Below are 18,777 nucleotides of genomic sequence, written 5' to 3' on the forward strand. Positions count from 1 at the left end.
AAACTGTTTCATTCTTAACCTTCCAGTCAGTATGTACCGTAATTTCTCGTGTATAATGCACACCCATGTATAATACGCACCCCTAAAGTTGACCTAAAAATTCTGGAAAACCCTTATACCCATGTATAATGCATTTTTACAAACCATGATTTTGCTTCTACCTATATGATCAAAACATGAACCATTATCTGTATTTTGTTAAGTTTTTTCAAATCCTTATTCTGAAGTAAAGCACTTTATTTGAACACGTAATACTTTCTATTTCCTAGCTCTTATTTTGAAATGTACAGCCCTACTTTTATTTAGTAAATGAGAAAACACACAGTTGTGCTCATATGTTTGATTACCCAGGCAGAATTTGTAAGATGGGTACAATTCTTTAAGGAAAACATGAAGGGCCTGGTGAAACACATTTAATTTTATTTTAATGTTATTCAAGTTAAACTGTCAAGCACTTAAAGCATTAAAGCATTATCAGTAAACAAAACATAGCCATAAAGAAATTAATGATGGTTATTGATCAGTCATCAGTCGTATTGAAAAACACAATATTTCACAAATTCTGCCAGGGTATCTAAATTTATGAGCACAACTGTTTATATATATGTAGTCATACGTACCTGTCATATTGCAATGAAAGTGTAGGCTACATCTTTTTCATAACCTCTAGGTGGCGGCATATTCGAATGAAAGTGTACACCTTTCTCATAGCCTCTTAAGTGGCGGTGGCATATTGGAATGAAAGTGTACAGCTTTTTCATAACCTCTAGATGGCGGCATACATTTATAAAATGTGAAAGTTTTTTCCATTTCCCCCTATACTTATGTATAAAACGCACTATTGACTTTTGACAATTTTTTTTTTGGGGGGGGAATGCGCATTATACACGAGAAATTACGGTATTTACGGTATGTTTTTATAAAGTACGATACTGTAGAGTGCTATTTTTCTAATTAAAAAACGTTACAAATGGTTATCTAATAACTTAGACCTAACAAACCTTGTACCAGACGACGGATGTTTTCTCGGAGGACAAAGCATTACACGACGCAGTCAAATCTTCCCCTTTTAACATGACCTCAGATTCTTTGGGTACCAGCACAGCAGGGTCCAGGTCTGAACACAGCACACCCAACAAGACAGAGGGACACGCTGTTAGTTGAGTGAGGACAGTCGTAAGGGTTTCCACTGACATTCTTCATTCTAATAATGTGCTAACTACAACGTCTGGATGTGGTCTGAGTGATGAATTCTAATGAGTTCTGAGTGTCTGTTATGTTAATGTAGTCACATGGTCTGGACACCAGTGTGTGTGTGTTGTTGTTTCCTCACAGTGCACTTTGAGTCGCATCTCTCCTTTGACCTCTTTGAGTGCAGTGGTGTCCCGGGGTCGACACAGGTAATCGTCGCTGTCTCTGCGCGACACCGCCTGCAGCATCAACACGTTTCCACGGCTGTCGAACTCCACGTCAGGGTCCTGCAACAAAGATTTCAAACTGTCTCATTCAAACCAATCAAAGTACAATTAAAATCAATTATTTTAATTGTACTTTGATTCTAATATTGACTAATATTCCCAAAGATGCTGGCAGTTTAAATCATCATTTGCCTCTGTCTCAACGAGAGGCTCAAAAATGGATGTCACTTAAACTGGAATATTAAATTTAATCTTTAAAAAACAACATAAATTCAAGCAAATTCTGCGGCAAGACATTATAAAATATAAATAAACATGCATACCTTCTTATGTGAGGCTGTTTACTTAAATCTACAACATATTTATTCTTAAAAAACACCACATCTACTCATCTACGGGGGCCACCATTTTTTTGTCATTATATGTGCAGAGTCGCAAGAATATAAATTTATTTTGATGTTGGCCCTCGCTGTGTGTTGACAGCGTGTTACCATAATGTTATATGTAATATTTTTCAGTAATACAGTAAATTATCCTCTGTGTATTCTATGTTGCAATGAACTTGGGATCAGAATTTGACAAACTGCTTCTAAGGCTCCACTGTATTTAATGTTCACAACTCAATAATGTTCTTCCTGTTTCTCACAGTTTCACACTACAAGTCACAATGACCTAATTGGCAACGCGAACACAATGGTTTTGTGTTTGACATGGGAACGAGCTCCAGCCCTGCTCCCTGTCAGCGTCTTAGAGCCCAGACTGGATCTGCGGGGTCAAATCAGACGAGGCCTTCGCGGACCTTTGCACGTACCCATCTACGCGGGGGTCCTGTGAGCTCTGCATATCAAAAACATTCCGGGCGTGTCTTTTGCGTGTCACCCCTTTTCCGTCTCGGGGGACTTTTCCGTCGAGGAGAAGGCCCTCCATTCTTACTTCCTTCCTGGTGAAGATGAAGGTCGGCATGGGGTTGCCATCGCCGTGGCAACGTAGCTCCACAGTATCCCCCTCTTTGACCAATCCCTGAGGCGACTCCCTCCACAGCTCTACCATGGTGGGTGGGTCTGCACACACACACACACACACACGCACACACACACACATACATACACATGCACGCACACGCACAAAGTTAAGTTACATAGTCTGACTCAGCATGCTTGTAAAGTCCCATTAACAAGATCATTTCCATTAGCTGACAGCACAGACTGTGTTTGGCTCCGACCACCACTGTGTCACTGTTCCAAAAACAATGGACCAACACAAAGCTGATGTGGCTCTTCAAATGTGTCCTACAGAACATTTGGCAAAAACCTGACAACGTAAAACTGGTGGAATGGCCTTTTGAATGGCACGCTATTTTTGACCAAATAAAGGAGAAGTTATACTGTATGCGTTACAGCCGTGCAGCCTGTGGGACAAAACCGGCCCTCTAGACCGTATAATGCGGCCCGCAGGATGAATTTGAAAGTGAAAAAAACAACATGACATTGTAGTGGGGGGGACTAAGGATCATTTTGAGTCTTATGCTTATCTAGAAAATGAAGTGATAATAATTCCTACATCTTCATTAGTTGATTTTTTTTCAAAGTTATCCATAATTTTCAGTTCCAAATACCTGTGACTTAAAAGTTTTCTGCCTTAAAATACGATCACTGTGATCAGTTATTATGCACACGTCGATGACTGAAGCAAAATTCTCAAGAATTCTGATGTTGCTTTGTAAAATGATTTTAAAAAGTCATAAAATCTAAGGATGATCTTAATGTACTTGGTGTGTTTTGCATTAAAACAAAGAGAAAAAAGTCAAGCATCCTGTGTGTTGATTCCGACGCCTCCACAGCATTCGTGTTGCCTTACAGTGAACGGTGATGCCGACGCTGCTGGACTCGAGGATCATGATGTCGCCGGGCACGAAGAAGCTGACCTCGCAGGAGAAGTTAGCGTCCTTGTCCTCCTTGACCACCTGGTACTCCAACGTGCTCTGCACCGAGTACAAGCCGCTCGACTCCACCGTGTCGCCGGTCCACACATTCACAACTGCGGAGGCAAGGTCACAAGTCATTAACTCCTTATTAGTCAAATATAAGAACGTTAAGGATTAAAGTTGCATGCTAACATCGAGCCCAGTAGTGCAGACATGCTTGAAAACATCAACTTTGTGCAGGTGTGAAGTTGAATGGTGATCCACAGAACCTAGAACTGTGAGGCAGACTTGCTAACCACTAGGCTGCCTTACAGTAAATATTTTGAATGAAAATCACTTCTAAGTGAAAAATATAAATTAGGGCTACGGCTATCGAATATTTTTAGAATCAATTAATCTACCGTTTATCCAACTGTTTAATCGAGTATAAGGATGTAAATTGATTTTTGCGTTATTAGACAACAAAATGCATGTGAGGTGCAGGTATAATTGTTGTCTACTTAGGGTTGCCATTCTCACGTGCCACACTATAAATTCTGAGGCTTTGAGTGTGTCTGGCTTTGGAAGGTGGGGCCTGGTCTGATCAGTGACGTGCGTGTCAGCGAATGAGAGTGTAGAGTTAGTGGTTGGCTGTTAACCGGCCAACAGTTAGTTAGTTTGCATGAGTGCCTAGGCTTTAGTTGTATGTAGTGTATGTGCTTTTTACATATTTATTTTGTTACCGTTTGTTCAATAAAGCAATTGAACGTGCACTGTTGGCTCCATCTATCCTTGACCACTTTTGGAGGCATTACAATACCTTCTAACTAGCAATGGTAAGCTTTATTATATTAGCGAACATCGATACCTTGTGTTGGCGAATGTAGACGTGCTGTTGTGGTACGTAAGTTAGTTCTGCATTGCAGTAGACGCATTAGACTTTGTCTTCTTTTTTAAGTGTGACTGGAGCCCAAACTTTGGACATTCTCTCACTGCCATTGCGCCAACATGGATTGTTGTGAAAGTCAGCAGTAACATTAGTTGGTGTGGAAAAATATTACTATGAGGCTTTGAGGCAGAGACTTCGCTTTTACTTTTTTTTTTTGGAATTGAATTTTTCGAGTTATTCGATTGATCATTTCAGCCCTGAAAAAAATCAAATAGCCGTAACTGAGAGAGGCTTCTTGTGAACACGGGACGTATTTTATGCTGCTGCGCAACCAAGTTCATAACCCTCAGAAAACCAAATGCCTCCCATATTAAGGCAGTTCAAACTCAGAGACAAATTCCGAACTGCACTACGTCAGGACCGTTCCGACATTGAGACTGTTCTCAATTGCCTTACCTGGTTAAATAAAGGGGAGGAAATGGCTTAATCACTTACGTCCTGCTGAAGACACCAGAGGCATGTTGTTCCTGTACCAGGTGATGTTGGATTTGGGATAACCATTCCGGGCCTCACATGTTGCCACCTCAAGGCCAAGGTCACAGTGACAAGCATTATGGATATAGTTAGTACAAAGGTGGCTATCCATATTAACCTGGTGGGTTCTTATTGAGCAAACTCACCTTAGAGGGCATCTCATTGGTGACGGATATTCCCGTTTGGACACCCCTGATTACTGGAGACCCCGGGGGAGCTGGAACAAATCCATCTAGTTAATTCAATGACCTTTCAAAAATATTAGATGTTCTAATCAGGATGTTTAACAGTGGCTGGTCACTTTGCTTCCTCACCGAACACCCTGAGGTGAGTCTTGCGCTCCATGGTGCCGGCCGACAGACCGTTCACCTGGCAGATGAACTCCCGCTCGTCGGACAGCTGCACCTCCTGGATGGTGAGCTGAGTTTTGTGCTGATCTAAAGTCACCTGGATGCGACCGCTGTACTCCGTGCCCTCGTCCACGATCTTGTTGTCGTCAACGGCGTAGTAGATACGAATTCGTGAACTGCTGCCTGTGTCTTTCTGCAGACATACAATACATATACATCACAGTGAATACTCAAAACGGCGCCGAATTGACATCAGTTTGAAGGAGACACGCTAACAAACATCAAGCAACGATCAATCACCATGGAGGAAAATAAGGCTCTTCTGTATCAACTTCACAGCTGGAAGGTGGCACATTTTATCCAAGAAGAGACTGAGTGCAGCAAGAAAAATCGTGTCGCATAATGCTGCAGTGTCCAGCACTAAGGCTAACGTTAGCATGTGTGTTTAGTCCTGTCAATTCAAATCTACGTATCTTCAAATGTTACAGTGCCACAGCAATGATCACTAAGCGACCAAACTTCCGACCATATTAATTCTGTGTGTTTTTGATTTTTCTTTGGATCGTTCCGAACAAGTGTGTTACATATCACTGGAATTTATGTGAAAGTAAGCAAACTCAAATTCAAAGCAGTAAGTCTGCAGCATAACATTTTGCCTTAAATACAGTGGCACCTCGTCTTACACATGAACCGAATTACGAATTGACAGAGTTTTCCAAGATACAAGCCTTCATTTAGTCGATTTTTTGTCTTGAGTTGCGATGAAAAAGTTTGTAACTCAAAACAAAAGTTTGAGTTACAACTTAGATGGTGGCAGCGAACTTCACAACGAACAGAAGTTTGTCAGACAATTCTTCAAAAAAAGAGGCTAACCGCTTGCTTCAAGTTGTTATTGCCACTCACACAAGTTTAGTGGAAAACTAAACATAAAACAAAGAAAGGGCTCGATTTTCATAGACTGCGCAGCCTGCTCCGCAGCGCCAATGGTGGCGTATCTTGATTTTCAGCAAACGCAAGGTTTGCTGCCATGTTTCCCAATTTGGCAGACAGGTCTGCGCTAAGATGGGTGTACCGACGCAACGAGGGTTTGTGCTTCGGCATTCGTCCGCCGCTGTTGACAATTTGGTGACAGAAAGTGGGTCTAAACTTACACCTCTTCAGACTACGTCTAACTTTTGGTGCACGGTACGTTGCTGGTCTAACGCGATTTTGGTGAATCTGATCAAGGTGCAGGCAGCCTGATAGGCGAGCTCCCAGATGTGTCAGACGAATTTCCTTTATATGTGAACAGCGTGCATGAAACCCTCTGAATCATTGAAGAAATTAATTAATTTAATGCATCATTTTTATTATTATCATGGTTATATATTTTAAATCATCCCAGAAACAAAGGAGCCATTCGGTGGGAATGGCTTTTTTTTCTGTCAGTCGGATTATGTAAAAACGACTTGCAAAGGTGCAGTTTTGTCTAAGGACTAACTCATTACATTCAGGTCAGACTCTGAGGGAGACTGAAGAGATGAGTGTAATCCTTCTTGCACAGTTGGACTGTCCCACATAGACGAGGGCTTGGCTTTTCCGGGCACCACTCACCACAAACCACTGGAACATGACAAATCTGGGGACGCTGTTGGCTTCAGTGAAGTTATAGTGGCACACGATCTCAGCCGAGTCGCCCAGGTACACCTCGACATTGTCTTTCATAGTCACCTCCACTCTGGCCCACACTGAAACACACACAAAAGTAGATCAATTCAGATTCAGTTGTTGAATTCCCAATTTGTACGCTAACCCGAAAGCAACACCGAGCGCCATTTTTTTGGCACGAGACAGACAGGAACAGAAGCGGAACAAAGAAAAGGCTTCTTGTCCACATGGTGTACGTTTTCGTCTTGGTTCCTTCCGCCTGGCTGACTGACGCTTCTTGGCCACAAAAGCAGTTTCCCGGACATCATCGCAAGGAATTTAGGCGAAAAAGGCGACTCGCCAGGCTGACACTGGACTGTTGAATCCCCGAGCCAAGTTGTTCTCCAGCCATGTTGGATTTGGCTGCTTTTATTTCACACACAGTGAAAAAGAAAACATTTTGGCCCGATATTCTGTTGAGTCTGGCTCGCAGGAGTTATGCGGGATGGTGGAGGATACTCTTCTGCTCCTCTTACATTTTCAGATATAACTCTTTGATTATTTCCATTGATCATTTCCCTCAAAGGCCCAGTTGTATTTTGGGATTTTTTTTATACGATGCTACATTTGCTTGTGTGATACTTGCAAGCACAGAGAAGAGGACTGGTGCCTTCTCATTCACAAACTTTACCATGTGAGATCTTTGCCGATAAATGCGCAATTTCTAATATTACAGTAATCCTATGGTATTTGCTCTGGATAGGGATCGAGCCCTGCTACAAATAGTGAAAAAGTAGTGATGTACCGAAATGACAATTCTTCACCAAAACTGAAAACGAGGAAACCAAAGCCAAAACCCGGAACACTGAAAGAAATTATTCTGCCTTATAAGTAAAATTGCATTTATGAGTATGACTGCAGAACTGCCAACCTATACAAATTCCAGAACAGTTTGTCTGAATTGCCACATTTTTAAAATTATGTCAAGAACATTACTGTGGCACAATTATTGCAGTATACAGTCTTACATAATACGATAAAATAATTCTGCATATTGTTCAATTGCACAACATAATCATTACTCTATAATCATAATCATTAATAAATTATGGCTTCAATGTACTTCAAGTACAAAAATGTCTTATGTTGCATGCTATTTTTTGTATTTCCTATATTGACTATTGATGCTGAAACAATGCAAATGTCTTCCTTGTGGGACCAATAAAGGTTATCTTACAGTACTTTCAACATAATAGGCCCCTGTTCTCAGGTGTCGTACTAATTTGAAATAATTTTAAGGTTCTGTTTGACCGTGTAGCGATTGTGTAACACTTTCTTTCCAGGCACTTATTAACTTGCCTGCTACTTTGCTGTTCAAAGTTGTTTACCGTCACTATAACGCGGTTCCAGCGAGACCTATGTGACAAGTGTACTGTTTTGTTTTGTGACTACATGTCACAATAGCTTAGCAATTAGCATGATGACTCGCCTGTTAATAACTCCTCGTCCTCCCTTTGTGATAACGATATTTGTCACAAGTGCAGCTTAGTCGTTGCCATGATGGCAATGATTAGTGACGTTTGCTGCGTTGACACTGGACGCGAAGCGAACTTTCATCTCCGCGGGCTCGGCATCGTATTAGTCGTGTTATTTAGTTAGACGTAGCTCGTATGTAGCTGGGACGGCACAAAATAGCGTGCAACAATTCCCCGTTACGAAAAGTGGAAAGCAGCATCATATAATATGTGGTCCTTGTTATCAGATATTGTGATATGTCATTTCTGGGTAGTATTTCTTTGTTTTTTTCATTGTACGGGCCTCGAAAGGGAGTCTCTTAATTCTGAAAACGTACACAAACACTGATTGTGAATATTGTGCAGACAAAATAAGACGACGACTAACAAGAGCTGGATCTTGGTGTCCTCCTCTGCATTTTCAGCGTTTGCTAAACCAGACCAAGCATGAAAAGAGCTTTAAGACACCCGTCCCCTCCCAGTTGCCCACATTCAGCTGACTGCACCCCCATCAGCAGCCCGTCTCCCTCCCTTACTCTGCGCCAATCCGTGTCACAACTCCCATTTTTCTCCCTCCCACCCTTCCCCTCCCTTCCTCAGTCCAGCCAGTGTTCAGTCAACCATTTCTCCAAGACGACGGGTGAGCCATTGTTCGCCCACCTGGGTGAACCGCATCCCTCCTCTGTCTCTCACACACATAAAAACACACACACACACTCAATCACGCAAATCTGCAGCACAAGAGGTGAACAACAGTTCATGGTGCGCTGAAGTTGTTGTTTCGGCAAACAAAAAATGACAAGGCATCTATGAGGAGCAGATTATGCAGGCTGCAAGGTAGAATATGTCACACACACGTCAGTGTAAAAAATGTTGTTGCTCTTTGGGGCCGCGCCGCTAAAACTTTGGCTAATCCGATTAGCGCAGGGGGGTTGCTGGGGATTTGGCTTCCAGAACCTGGCTCTGGTTCTTATCTATTCCTGTTGTGCCTTTATGTGGCACGGACTACAGCACAAATACACATGAGCCATGATCTGTGGACCCTGACAACCAAAAGTCCTGCCTGCCTGTGTGTGGGTGCATACTTTATAGTGACTTGTCTGCGTCCTGGCTGATTCATAAAAAAAATAAATAAATAGATAAATAACGAATATTTGAATGTGCTGACAGGATCGGGCCTGTAGTCCGACCGCTTATCACTGCACAAGATAACCCATGCCACCAACGTACAATATAGCCTTTCACAGCAGACATTGAAGGAAACCACAGGTGAAAAGTCCAACGGGACTCACTGAGCACTTTTACACGCAAACGATCTTGGTACAAAATGAAGGCCAAATGCCAAACACAAAAATATTTTTTTCACCGAGGCGGGTTAATCATTGCCTCACTTGGCCACAATGGTAACAGACAATAACAGCGCGAAATGAAAATAAATTACGTGATCTGCACCAAACAGGTTCTTATTTCACGTGTTACCCACCCAAACACAAAGTTAACAACAAATTGGTTATGTATGTTTTGCGTAATCCTGCTAACTCAAACAAAAGAGTGCAACAAATGAATACAAGAATGTGATCAACTGTTTTTGTTTCGTTCTATAATGCAGAATAAGGCTGCAAAACAAATTAGATTTTTTTAAAAAACAGGCTTTGGTGAGGGAACTACTTAAGAAGAAAGCCTGTACGCATACAGTGGCTCATTATAACATTAACACACAGACAATACCCTCGGACGCTAACCAGAGTGGTCACCATTATTGGCTTCCTGCTTTGATTAAGGCTGTCAGCTTAGGCCTGTGGTTGATCTGCACCCCTGCACCTGATAAGAGCCCCAAATCACCTCAGACACAACCTCATTCTAATCCTTCATGTGACTGGCGAGCCATGAAATGAGCCAGGACACTTGTGAGATAATAAACATTTCCCATAATGACGGTTCTCCAAGCGCCCGTACCTGGAGAGTATCGCGTCACGTCTCTGTCACATTCTAAGTTTAACATCTTCTTTAGCAAATGTCAGTTAAAACCTTCAGTTTGTCTTTCTGTCAAGGAGGCAAGCAGGCCAAAATGGAGTCAATGAGCAGACACAAGGAAACACTATTCGAAACAGGAGGTGGGAAGATGAAAATAACAAAAACAACAAAATTAATGAGTTAAAGAGGATGTAAAAATTAAACAACCAAGTACAATACAGTGAACCTCAAAGGTTGAACGCAATCTGTTACAGAATCCTAATCCGATTCTGATTTGTTTGGAATTAAACACAATTTTTCCCAATATTATCGGGTCGGCTTGTTTTGGGGAAGCTATTCTACAACACAGTGGTAAACATGCCTCTATCCCATCTTTTTGGGAACGTGTTGAAGGCATTAATTCAAAAAGAGAGAATATTTGCAAAAAAACAAAACAAAACAAAAGTTGGTCAGTTTGACATTAAATGTCTTGTCTTTGAAGAGTATTTAATTGAATATAAGTTGAAAAGGATTTGCAAATCATTGCCAAGTTCCATGTCCCAACTTCATTGAAATTGGTGTTTGTAATTCATACTGAACCCCTCATCTCTAAGGACTTGAGCCTTGGAGCCTGAGGTTGAGGGTTCAAGTCCCACTGCTGAAAACAATTAAAAATGAATAGTTGAAGGAAAAATATGAGTCGAGTTACTATTGCCATCACCCAACTCAAGAGGTTCATATGATCTAACAGTCTGCTTTAACCAAGACTTGCTCTGATTCATGTTCAAACATACAGCATATTTCCGCTTTAACGGCAACTTATTTACATTTTCGGGAGGTGAAATCCTCTTTTTTGAAGCTATCTGTGTAAAAGTGAGAGTTTTACTGAGTGAATTTATCGAGAGAGGCTCCCTTAGAGGGTGGAAAGAGCTAGCGTGTAAGTGCGGCTGACAGGCAGGAGGAGTTCTCTATGCACAAGCCCGGTGTGCTGTGGAACACCTGGTGGACAAAAGTGCAATGTCTGACATCAAAGAGAGGACACACACATACACACACACACACACACACACACACGCACGTGTAGAGCAGAGAGACAAGAGGTCCTTGTCACGGCAAGGAGGGTCGGGCTTTCAGAGGCACAATGTAGCACAAATCTCACAGCGGTCCGTCCCCGTGGTGACCGTCAGTAGCCGCGAGCGAGTCCACGCTTCTTTATTCTTTGGCATAAGAGAGATAAGGACGTGCGAAAAATCTCCTCAAAGGCAGATCTTTATGCAATTATCTTCGCTTTCATGCGGCACAGCACCGCACTGCCCCGGGTCACAACCAAGCATATTAGTGATTGGTGTTCAGGGGGTCCCCCTTCAGGTGTGGACTACTCCGATGATGGATTTTGCATATCGTCACTGTCCAATGAAAAACCTTTATCAGTCTCAGGACTGGCCTCCTATTTTAATGTTGGTCATTATTATGGTACTTGGACAACTTTTTGAGGTGGTATTTGCTGTGAAAAGGTTTGAAAACCACTATTCTAACTTAATGTTATTGAACATACTGTTAAAAGTACGTAGCTCAACAACCAATGAAAACAGGTTTTATAAGAACCAGCTAGAACTACCTTCAAAACATGTACTTCCTCTTCATATTTTTGAATATATTTTGCCTTGTATACATTTGTTGTAGAAAGTCATTAGAATCAACATACAGTATCTTCTCAATGCAAACTTGTCATTCCACTTTTATAATTCAACACGTTCCTTGTGCTAAATCACTCTAACAACAGCTGTTTTAGTGTGCTTTTGTAAAATACCTCCTTAAAAATTTAAACGTGATAACCTGATTTGGGATTATAATATTTCTTACCGAAATCAGCTGTAATTTTTCACATCCACTGCCTTCTCGGCATATCCATAATTGAAACGTCAGTATAAATACGTAGCAAACTTCGGTGGCCCATCCACCTGAGACCAAAAAACGCTTTTAAGGAATTGAAAATTATTCCTGCTGGTTGGCAACTTCTCAAGCAACTTCATAAATTTTTGAACATCGCACCCAGTGGGTGAGACTTCATTAAAGGGAGTAACATGGATGTTTTATTCATGCTTGTATCTGATGTGTTGTCATCAATACACACGCCTCCACCGCACCGGGGTTCAGGCATGCAGTTTGCTCCGCAGATGCAGGATGGCTAATTAAAGGTCAGCAGGCTAAACACAGACTACATAGAAGGGTGGGGGTCATGTGAGGTCTTGGCAATCGATAGACCAAAAACAAGTTCACAAGCCTGCAGTCAAACCGTAACCACTCATTTAGTGGTGTAGTGAATCTCATTGGTAACAAATAAAAAATAAAATGTAGTTAGCTGGGAGTCACATTGGACCCCCATGGCTTGAACACAGAAATGCAGATTTAGCAACTATGCAGTGCATAATTTATCATGTACAACGCCTAATCCAACCCATGAGAAATGTTCTGTGAAAATCAGCTGGTTGTTTTTTAATCATAATGCCAAAAGACGGACAAACAAACCAACAAAACTGTCAAGCTGACGAGAATGTGAAGGTTTCTACACTTTGTGATAAAGACAGTGAAAGACAGGACATGATGGTATGAGGTACTGGCTGTTATTCTAACGCTACCTAAGGCCTCTTTTTCAATCAAACCTGTGACGACAGCACGTCGACTTATCGCAGTATTCTGACAAAGGCCTTCTTATGTGTTCAGGCCCCTATGGTCATCGTCACAACACTGAATATCCTGAGTTGGAACACATAAACTCATTGAGCTTTTGCCCTCAACCATCCAGACGGCCGCTTCTACTTGAGCAATAATACAACGGAATAATAATACAATGACTGGGTGAATTTATATTTTTTTAAAACCAACGTGTTGAAAGGCGCTTCGGGCTGGGGTGGCAGCTTTGAGCGCCTCGTTATCGCCCGTGAGTGTGCACACGTCACGGAGAGAAGGCAGAAGAGCGAGGGGGGAAAAAAGGGACAGGGGCTTCACCTTGGTGTGACAGCTTTAGAGCGCCTCGTCGTCGCGGCATGGAAAAGCCCCGAGACGATCCGGTGGGATATATTCCAGCCACAAAAGGATTCAAGCGGATATATATTTGAAGCTAAAACATGTAGTTACTCTACGTTTAGGCATAAGAAAGATGCTAGATGAATTAGAATCAAGTTTTCTAGGTCGTAGTAGTGGCATTTCATTGACAGTTAGCAGTTGAGTGGGGCGTGGTTTCAGCAGACACGCCCGTAAGCGTTCGAAAAAGTCGAGAACAGCTTTATTTTTCATGATTTTGAAGCCTCATTTGATATATGTGCCTTTTTTTTTATCATTACATTTGGCAGCATTTTTAACATTCTTCTCTGTGGTGTGTCAAATTTAGAAGACATTCATTTTCACTTTACTTTAACACCGGTCCGTGTAGCACTCAGTGTCGAGTTTAAGGGAACCGGACCACACCTGAGTTCACTTGCAAGTGGTCCGTCCATCTCTGACTTGACTTGTCTATTGTCAGTGGGTACGTCTGCTTATTATCTGTGATCACATCATAATTATGTACTTTAGGGTCAAACCTGATCGATTTGTTTGCCAATAGCCAATTGCCAATATCTAAGTCAAATGAACATTTGGCACAGTATGTTTTGGGACAGGTTGGTTTGGTGGCTCACCCAAGTTTGATTACTGTGTTTACACCTGTCCAAACAAAGCTCACCAAGGGGAAAAAACAAACTATGATTTGAATAAAACTATTTTGCACCCATATTTAAAAGCGGATTCAGGCATTGCTCTGTCAAAGCAAATAATCTCGATTACGAAAAAAAAACCATAATGTTTTTTCAGTGGGAACTAACGTGTAATTTAACTTTAAACTGTACTCGTGAGAGATGACCATTTATTTCCATCATGAACACTTTCCATTGTGGAACCATTGTGCCGTGCCTCTGTTTGTTTCTGCGAATTAGCATTGATGCCGCTCCTGTCCCACACAACAAAGGCCTTGTCCTGTACTCCCATTCCTTTTATCCCGTCTACCAGACGTGAGGGAAGCTGTCGGCCGAGCATGCCACACATAATTCATACGGATCAAATTGGCAAAACCCTGTTGGCCCCCCAAAGTCTCACGCTGAGAACCTTAATGCTCTCAAAGAGAATATCAGAGCGATCAGGTGGACTGCTGCGATAATGAGGGAGAGAGGCTACTCCCTGCGCCCAGGCCAGTTGCCCTGAAGACCCCAGACACACAAAGTCCATACATGATTCAATAGCACAAATTACCATCACACGCCACAATTCAATTGTGATTGCCACACCTTAGTAGCAATCAAGCCCTGAAAACCTTAGACAAGTCTCCATATTTCTCTATATTTTATATTAAATTACAATAATCCTGGACATTAAGTAGAAAAGTAGAACATTTAAAAAGTAATGAGGTGCTGCAGAGGATGAAAGTCCTTAAAAGAAACTGAAACTGAGCTTTCAAACAGGCTCAGTGAATGGTTTGATAAGTACGCCAATGATAAAATCATACTTCAAAATTCACAGGAAGAAAAGATGTTTGGAACTGATTTGGTATTCTGGCTGCCCGTGTTTTGTCTAGTTAACCAGTAAATCATTTCTTCTGTGAGATTTGAAGACAAGTGCAAGCTGGACAGGCAGCGTTGGGGGCAGGGACGCCCGCGGAGTGGGATGGGGACGGGATGAAAACAAAGCACATGGTGGGCTTGTTGCGAGTGTCGGATTGCAGATGTTCCAAAACATTGCAGAGCTATTTAAAAGACTTTGAGACGGAGGGATTATTACAACTCTGGAAAGCTGGTGGCAGTCGCTTTTTACTCCCGCCTGAACAATCCGGTAGACAAACAGCAAACTTCTTCTTTGACGAATATTTCAAACGGAGAGCTGTCATAAACAACCATTCGTTCATGGATTTACTACAAATCATTTTTTGACATTTTCTCTCAATAAGCTGGGATGTTGAGTTAACACAGGCGGTGGGGGTTAAAGGTTCAAACCACATTCATGCTAACAGCTGCCTTACTGACACCTCTTGCAGAGCTACAACTGACATGTATTGACACAACAAACTTGCCATTTTATTTACTTCTAAACACAGTCGCCACCCAAAGTTGAGGAAAGTTGACATATGAATTAAGAGCGGGGTCATGGAACAAACTCGTAACTCAAGGCACCACTGTATATCTTTTGTGAAACCAGCCCTGGAACCTTTCTGATATACCTTTTATGCATCTTGGACTTGGTCTACAAATCGTAAACCAGCATCTTTATCTTGATCTATAGACAGGGAGACTCCCTTTCTCAGGACTGGCCTCAGACAAACATCCAGTACTTGTTTTAATTTGCTGGCCATGGGCCTCGTGCCAAGACCTTGAGCCCGGCCTGTGGTTTTGACTGGATTCCCAGTCGTCTGGTGGCACTGCGTCCCGCTGAGCCGCGGAGGACGGAGGGCGGTGTGGTTCACTTTAACGCAGGGCAGCTGGGAACAATGGGAACGTCACCCCCTATTCCCATAGAGAGTGTTTGTGAGGGGGTGGATCGGTGGGGCTGCTCTAACAGCACCTGTGGGCAGCCCATTTGTCAAGTGATTTGTGGGAAGGAGTGTAGGCGCAGCGGGTACAGCAGAAGGAGAGCTAGTGATGCTTGCGGGGGACTAGGAGAGGGGGGTAAACTTAGTCGAACGTTATCATGAGACCACACACAACGCTTATTTCACATTCATACACGCACACACCTGTGAACCACAAAATGAAATTTACATTGTGCTATGTTATGTTTAAGTACTGCCAGAAAATTTACTTCCCGTCTTTAATCATCATGCTTTTAGCTCCTAGTGTTCAGACTGTGACACCACATAACTCAAATGCCTTGCGTGAGAGACTACATTTACGTGAAATGTGTGGAAAGACTTAAACAAACATGCAGTTGGGATGTTAAAATTTCAATGATGGCAAATTGTTACTCTAAAGGCTGCTGCACACTGCGCGATGCGGTCAAACCAAATCGCTTATTAATAAGCGATTGGGTATATGGAACAGCGAGCTTGTATAGGTATTTAATGCTGTATACACAGTATATTGAACTTGATTACATTTAGTAAACCATAAAAAGGTTAAGTAATAGTTAAGGAAGAAGTGGGTGGCTAAAGAGAGAGGACGTGGGCGAGAACAAAAGCGAGAGTGTGGATATTTTAAGGGAGTCGCACTGACTCCATTCATTTGCACGTACCCAGCTAGGCAAGTATCGCTCGCGTACAATTTGGTCACAAGCTTTGCATTTTCATCCACAGGGACATTATACATTATAAATATTAAATATTGATGTAAAACACAATATTTGATGCTTTATATGCTATCGCTTAAAACCTGGAAATGTATTCTCAGGGTGAGTGAAAGCTTATGTGCATTTTGATTGGCTGCATTCTGCTATGTTCCCCGCTGTCAATACAAATTTTGAATTGCAGCAAAACCAGTGGCAGACTGATCGGCCATTCATGAAAATAGTTGCCAAACCCTACACTCCGAGCGACAGTTCAGTCGGTTCAGCCGCATCGCTCGGTGTGCAGCAGCCTTTAAAACTCTTATATATGAGTGAAACCTATGCCATGTTCAAGAAAGGTTTAACAATATTTGGTTAAAATAAAACGCATTTTCATCACGACAGCAAGACATCCTGGCATTATCAAGTATCGGTCAGTATCGGTGAGTACTCAAATGTAAGTATTGTAATTATACTCATACTCAGTTTACAAAAGAAAAAAAAAACTAAGTAGTCCCTAGTATGTATAATATTGTAATATTATAGCTGTGTATAAGTATTATTATTACTGGTATAATTATTATTACTGGTATTATTGTGGATGGGATGTCTTGGCATAGCCTTTTCATGCACCATAGCTCGGCGCCAGCACACCTGTGACCCTAGTGAAGATAAGCAGTTTGGGAAATGGATGGATGGATAGATTTATTTGTCCAACAAAAAGATCATTAAAGTTGACTGTATTTTCACAAAATGTATTATGCCCTAGACCTAATTGTGGTTTTCCTCAAGAACAATAGAACAACTGACTGAGAACACACTACCACAGGCGCGAAAGGTTTCTTCAACACGAAAATGAGCTTTTCAAATAAGAATGACCCTGACGTGATTTGAACACGCAACCTTCTGATCTGGAGTCAGACGCGCTACCGTTGCGCCACAGAGTCAGACACTTATGTGCTCATTGCAGCATTACAGGAAACTAATGTATTCTGAATACGAGGAACCCCACATTGTAGTCTGACACCTAAAAGCTAACTGCAGTGAAAATCCCCCTCTCTTTGATTTGATCTTTTAACAGCGTACAATAAGAGGGTTGAAGGAGCGGGGGAGGATTTGATATGTTAGCGTCTCCTTATCCTCACCTTTTTGAAATGTCAAGTTCAAAGATGCAGAGCGGCCGCCTTGATCTGTCAGCTAAGACGACCTCTGGAATCACCCGGCGACTCCTGAGGGTCCCACGACGGACGGCGTTGCGTGGCGAGACGGTACACAAGGAGCTTTATTAAGTGTGATGATATTAAAGGAAGTAAACAGCCTTTTGATGTTTGTTCCTCCTCGTGCTCCTGTCGGGTCTGCTTAAGTCAATTAAATCAGTGTTCCAGCTTTGATGAAAGCTTCGCTGATCTTATTCAATTACAACACTTTCCCAAGCTGTCTATCTGATGCAACACTCTTACACTACAGTGTTTCAAGGCCATGTTTTGAGTTTTCCAGAGGCAAAAATATATTTGAAGAGCTTTCGTAAAGACAACTGATAGTTTGTTTGCTTGCACTCATCCACACACTTATTGTGATGTGATAAATAGTTGCTTAGTCGTCTACAGTTTTTAAAGTGTGTCAAACATTCTTACTGCCTCCATCCAGTTACATATCCATCCATCCATCCAACCCCATATACATCAAGTAAAAACTGGAGTTTAAAACAAAAGAACAATTGTTATTGTGGAGAATTGCAGCAAGGCAGACTGTGTGAAACCAATACATTCGAAGTAGATTGCTGGAAAACATCAAAATGGACGCACACAATAAATATTTTGGAGCAATCACATCAGAATCTACTGGAATGCTAATCGCTGTGAAACATGACGTAAAAGCATAATTAAAGATTGGGCAGGAAACTCATTTATGACGTGGTGAGACTCCACACTTCTAATTCAGACGGTTTATGTGTTGCTGTTTTGGTTAGCAACACAGCTAGAAAGAAGAGTTTTGGGAAGGCCACTGAATGACTGCAATTAGCATCTTCACAAGGATCTACTAAACATTGAGGAAGTTGAGCTGAGCATAGAACTAGCAAAGTTAACTGTATTGAGTCAACTTTAGAAAGTATTCTGATGTGTGGCTACAGTATTTGAAAGGAACCTGTCAACGCTGTGAACAGCATGACCACTCGTATTAAAGGGCAAGTCCACCAATTTTACACACAGGCCGGCGTTCTCTCACCATGTTGAATGTTACTCAACTCTCGAAAAAGCTTGCATTGTACGTTTTGGACAAGCTCTGAACATCTGAATAAATCACAGCC

At 41.9% G+C, this 18,777-nt stretch overlaps 1 protein-coding gene and 1 non-coding gene across 4 annotated transcripts in view; both read right to left on the reverse strand.

Moving 5' to 3' along the window:
* mcama (melanoma cell adhesion molecule a) overlaps nucleotides 1–18,777 on the reverse strand; it is a 36,890-nt gene that overhangs the window by 5,894 nt on the left and 12,219 nt on the right. For all 3 annotated transcript variants that reach the window (XR_009770240.1, XM_061703171.1, XM_061703170.1), the window contains exons 2-9: nucleotides 6,688–6,821; nucleotides 5,059–5,287; nucleotides 4,891–4,961; nucleotides 4,706–4,793; nucleotides 3,276–3,455; nucleotides 2,352–2,479; nucleotides 1,334–1,478; nucleotides 1,002–1,117 (exon numbers count right to left, since the gene is read on the reverse strand). Coding sequence is in view for 2 of the 3 variants with exons in the window: in XM_061703171.1 (XP_061559155.1) it covers nucleotides 1,002–1,117; nucleotides 1,334–1,478; nucleotides 2,352–2,479; nucleotides 3,276–3,455; nucleotides 4,706–4,793; nucleotides 4,891–4,961; nucleotides 5,059–5,287; nucleotides 6,688–6,821 (1,091 nt within the window). In the remaining variant the exon portion in view is untranslated. The remainder of the gene's footprint in view (nucleotides 1–1,001; nucleotides 1,118–1,333; nucleotides 1,479–2,351; nucleotides 2,480–3,275; nucleotides 3,456–4,705; nucleotides 4,794–4,890; nucleotides 4,962–5,058; nucleotides 5,288–6,687; nucleotides 6,822–18,777) is intronic.
* trnaw-cca (transfer RNA tryptophan (anticodon CCA)) lies at nucleotides 17,345–17,416 on the reverse strand. Its single transcript has one exon. It is a non-coding gene; the product is annotated as a tRNA-Trp (tRNA).

Source organism: Phycodurus eques, chromosome 17 (genome assembly GCF_024500275.1).
Source record: "Phycodurus eques isolate BA_2022a chromosome 17, UOR_Pequ_1.1, whole genome shotgun sequence".
Classification (NCBI taxonomy): domain Eukaryota; kingdom Metazoa; phylum Chordata; class Actinopteri; order Syngnathiformes; family Syngnathidae; genus Phycodurus; species Phycodurus eques.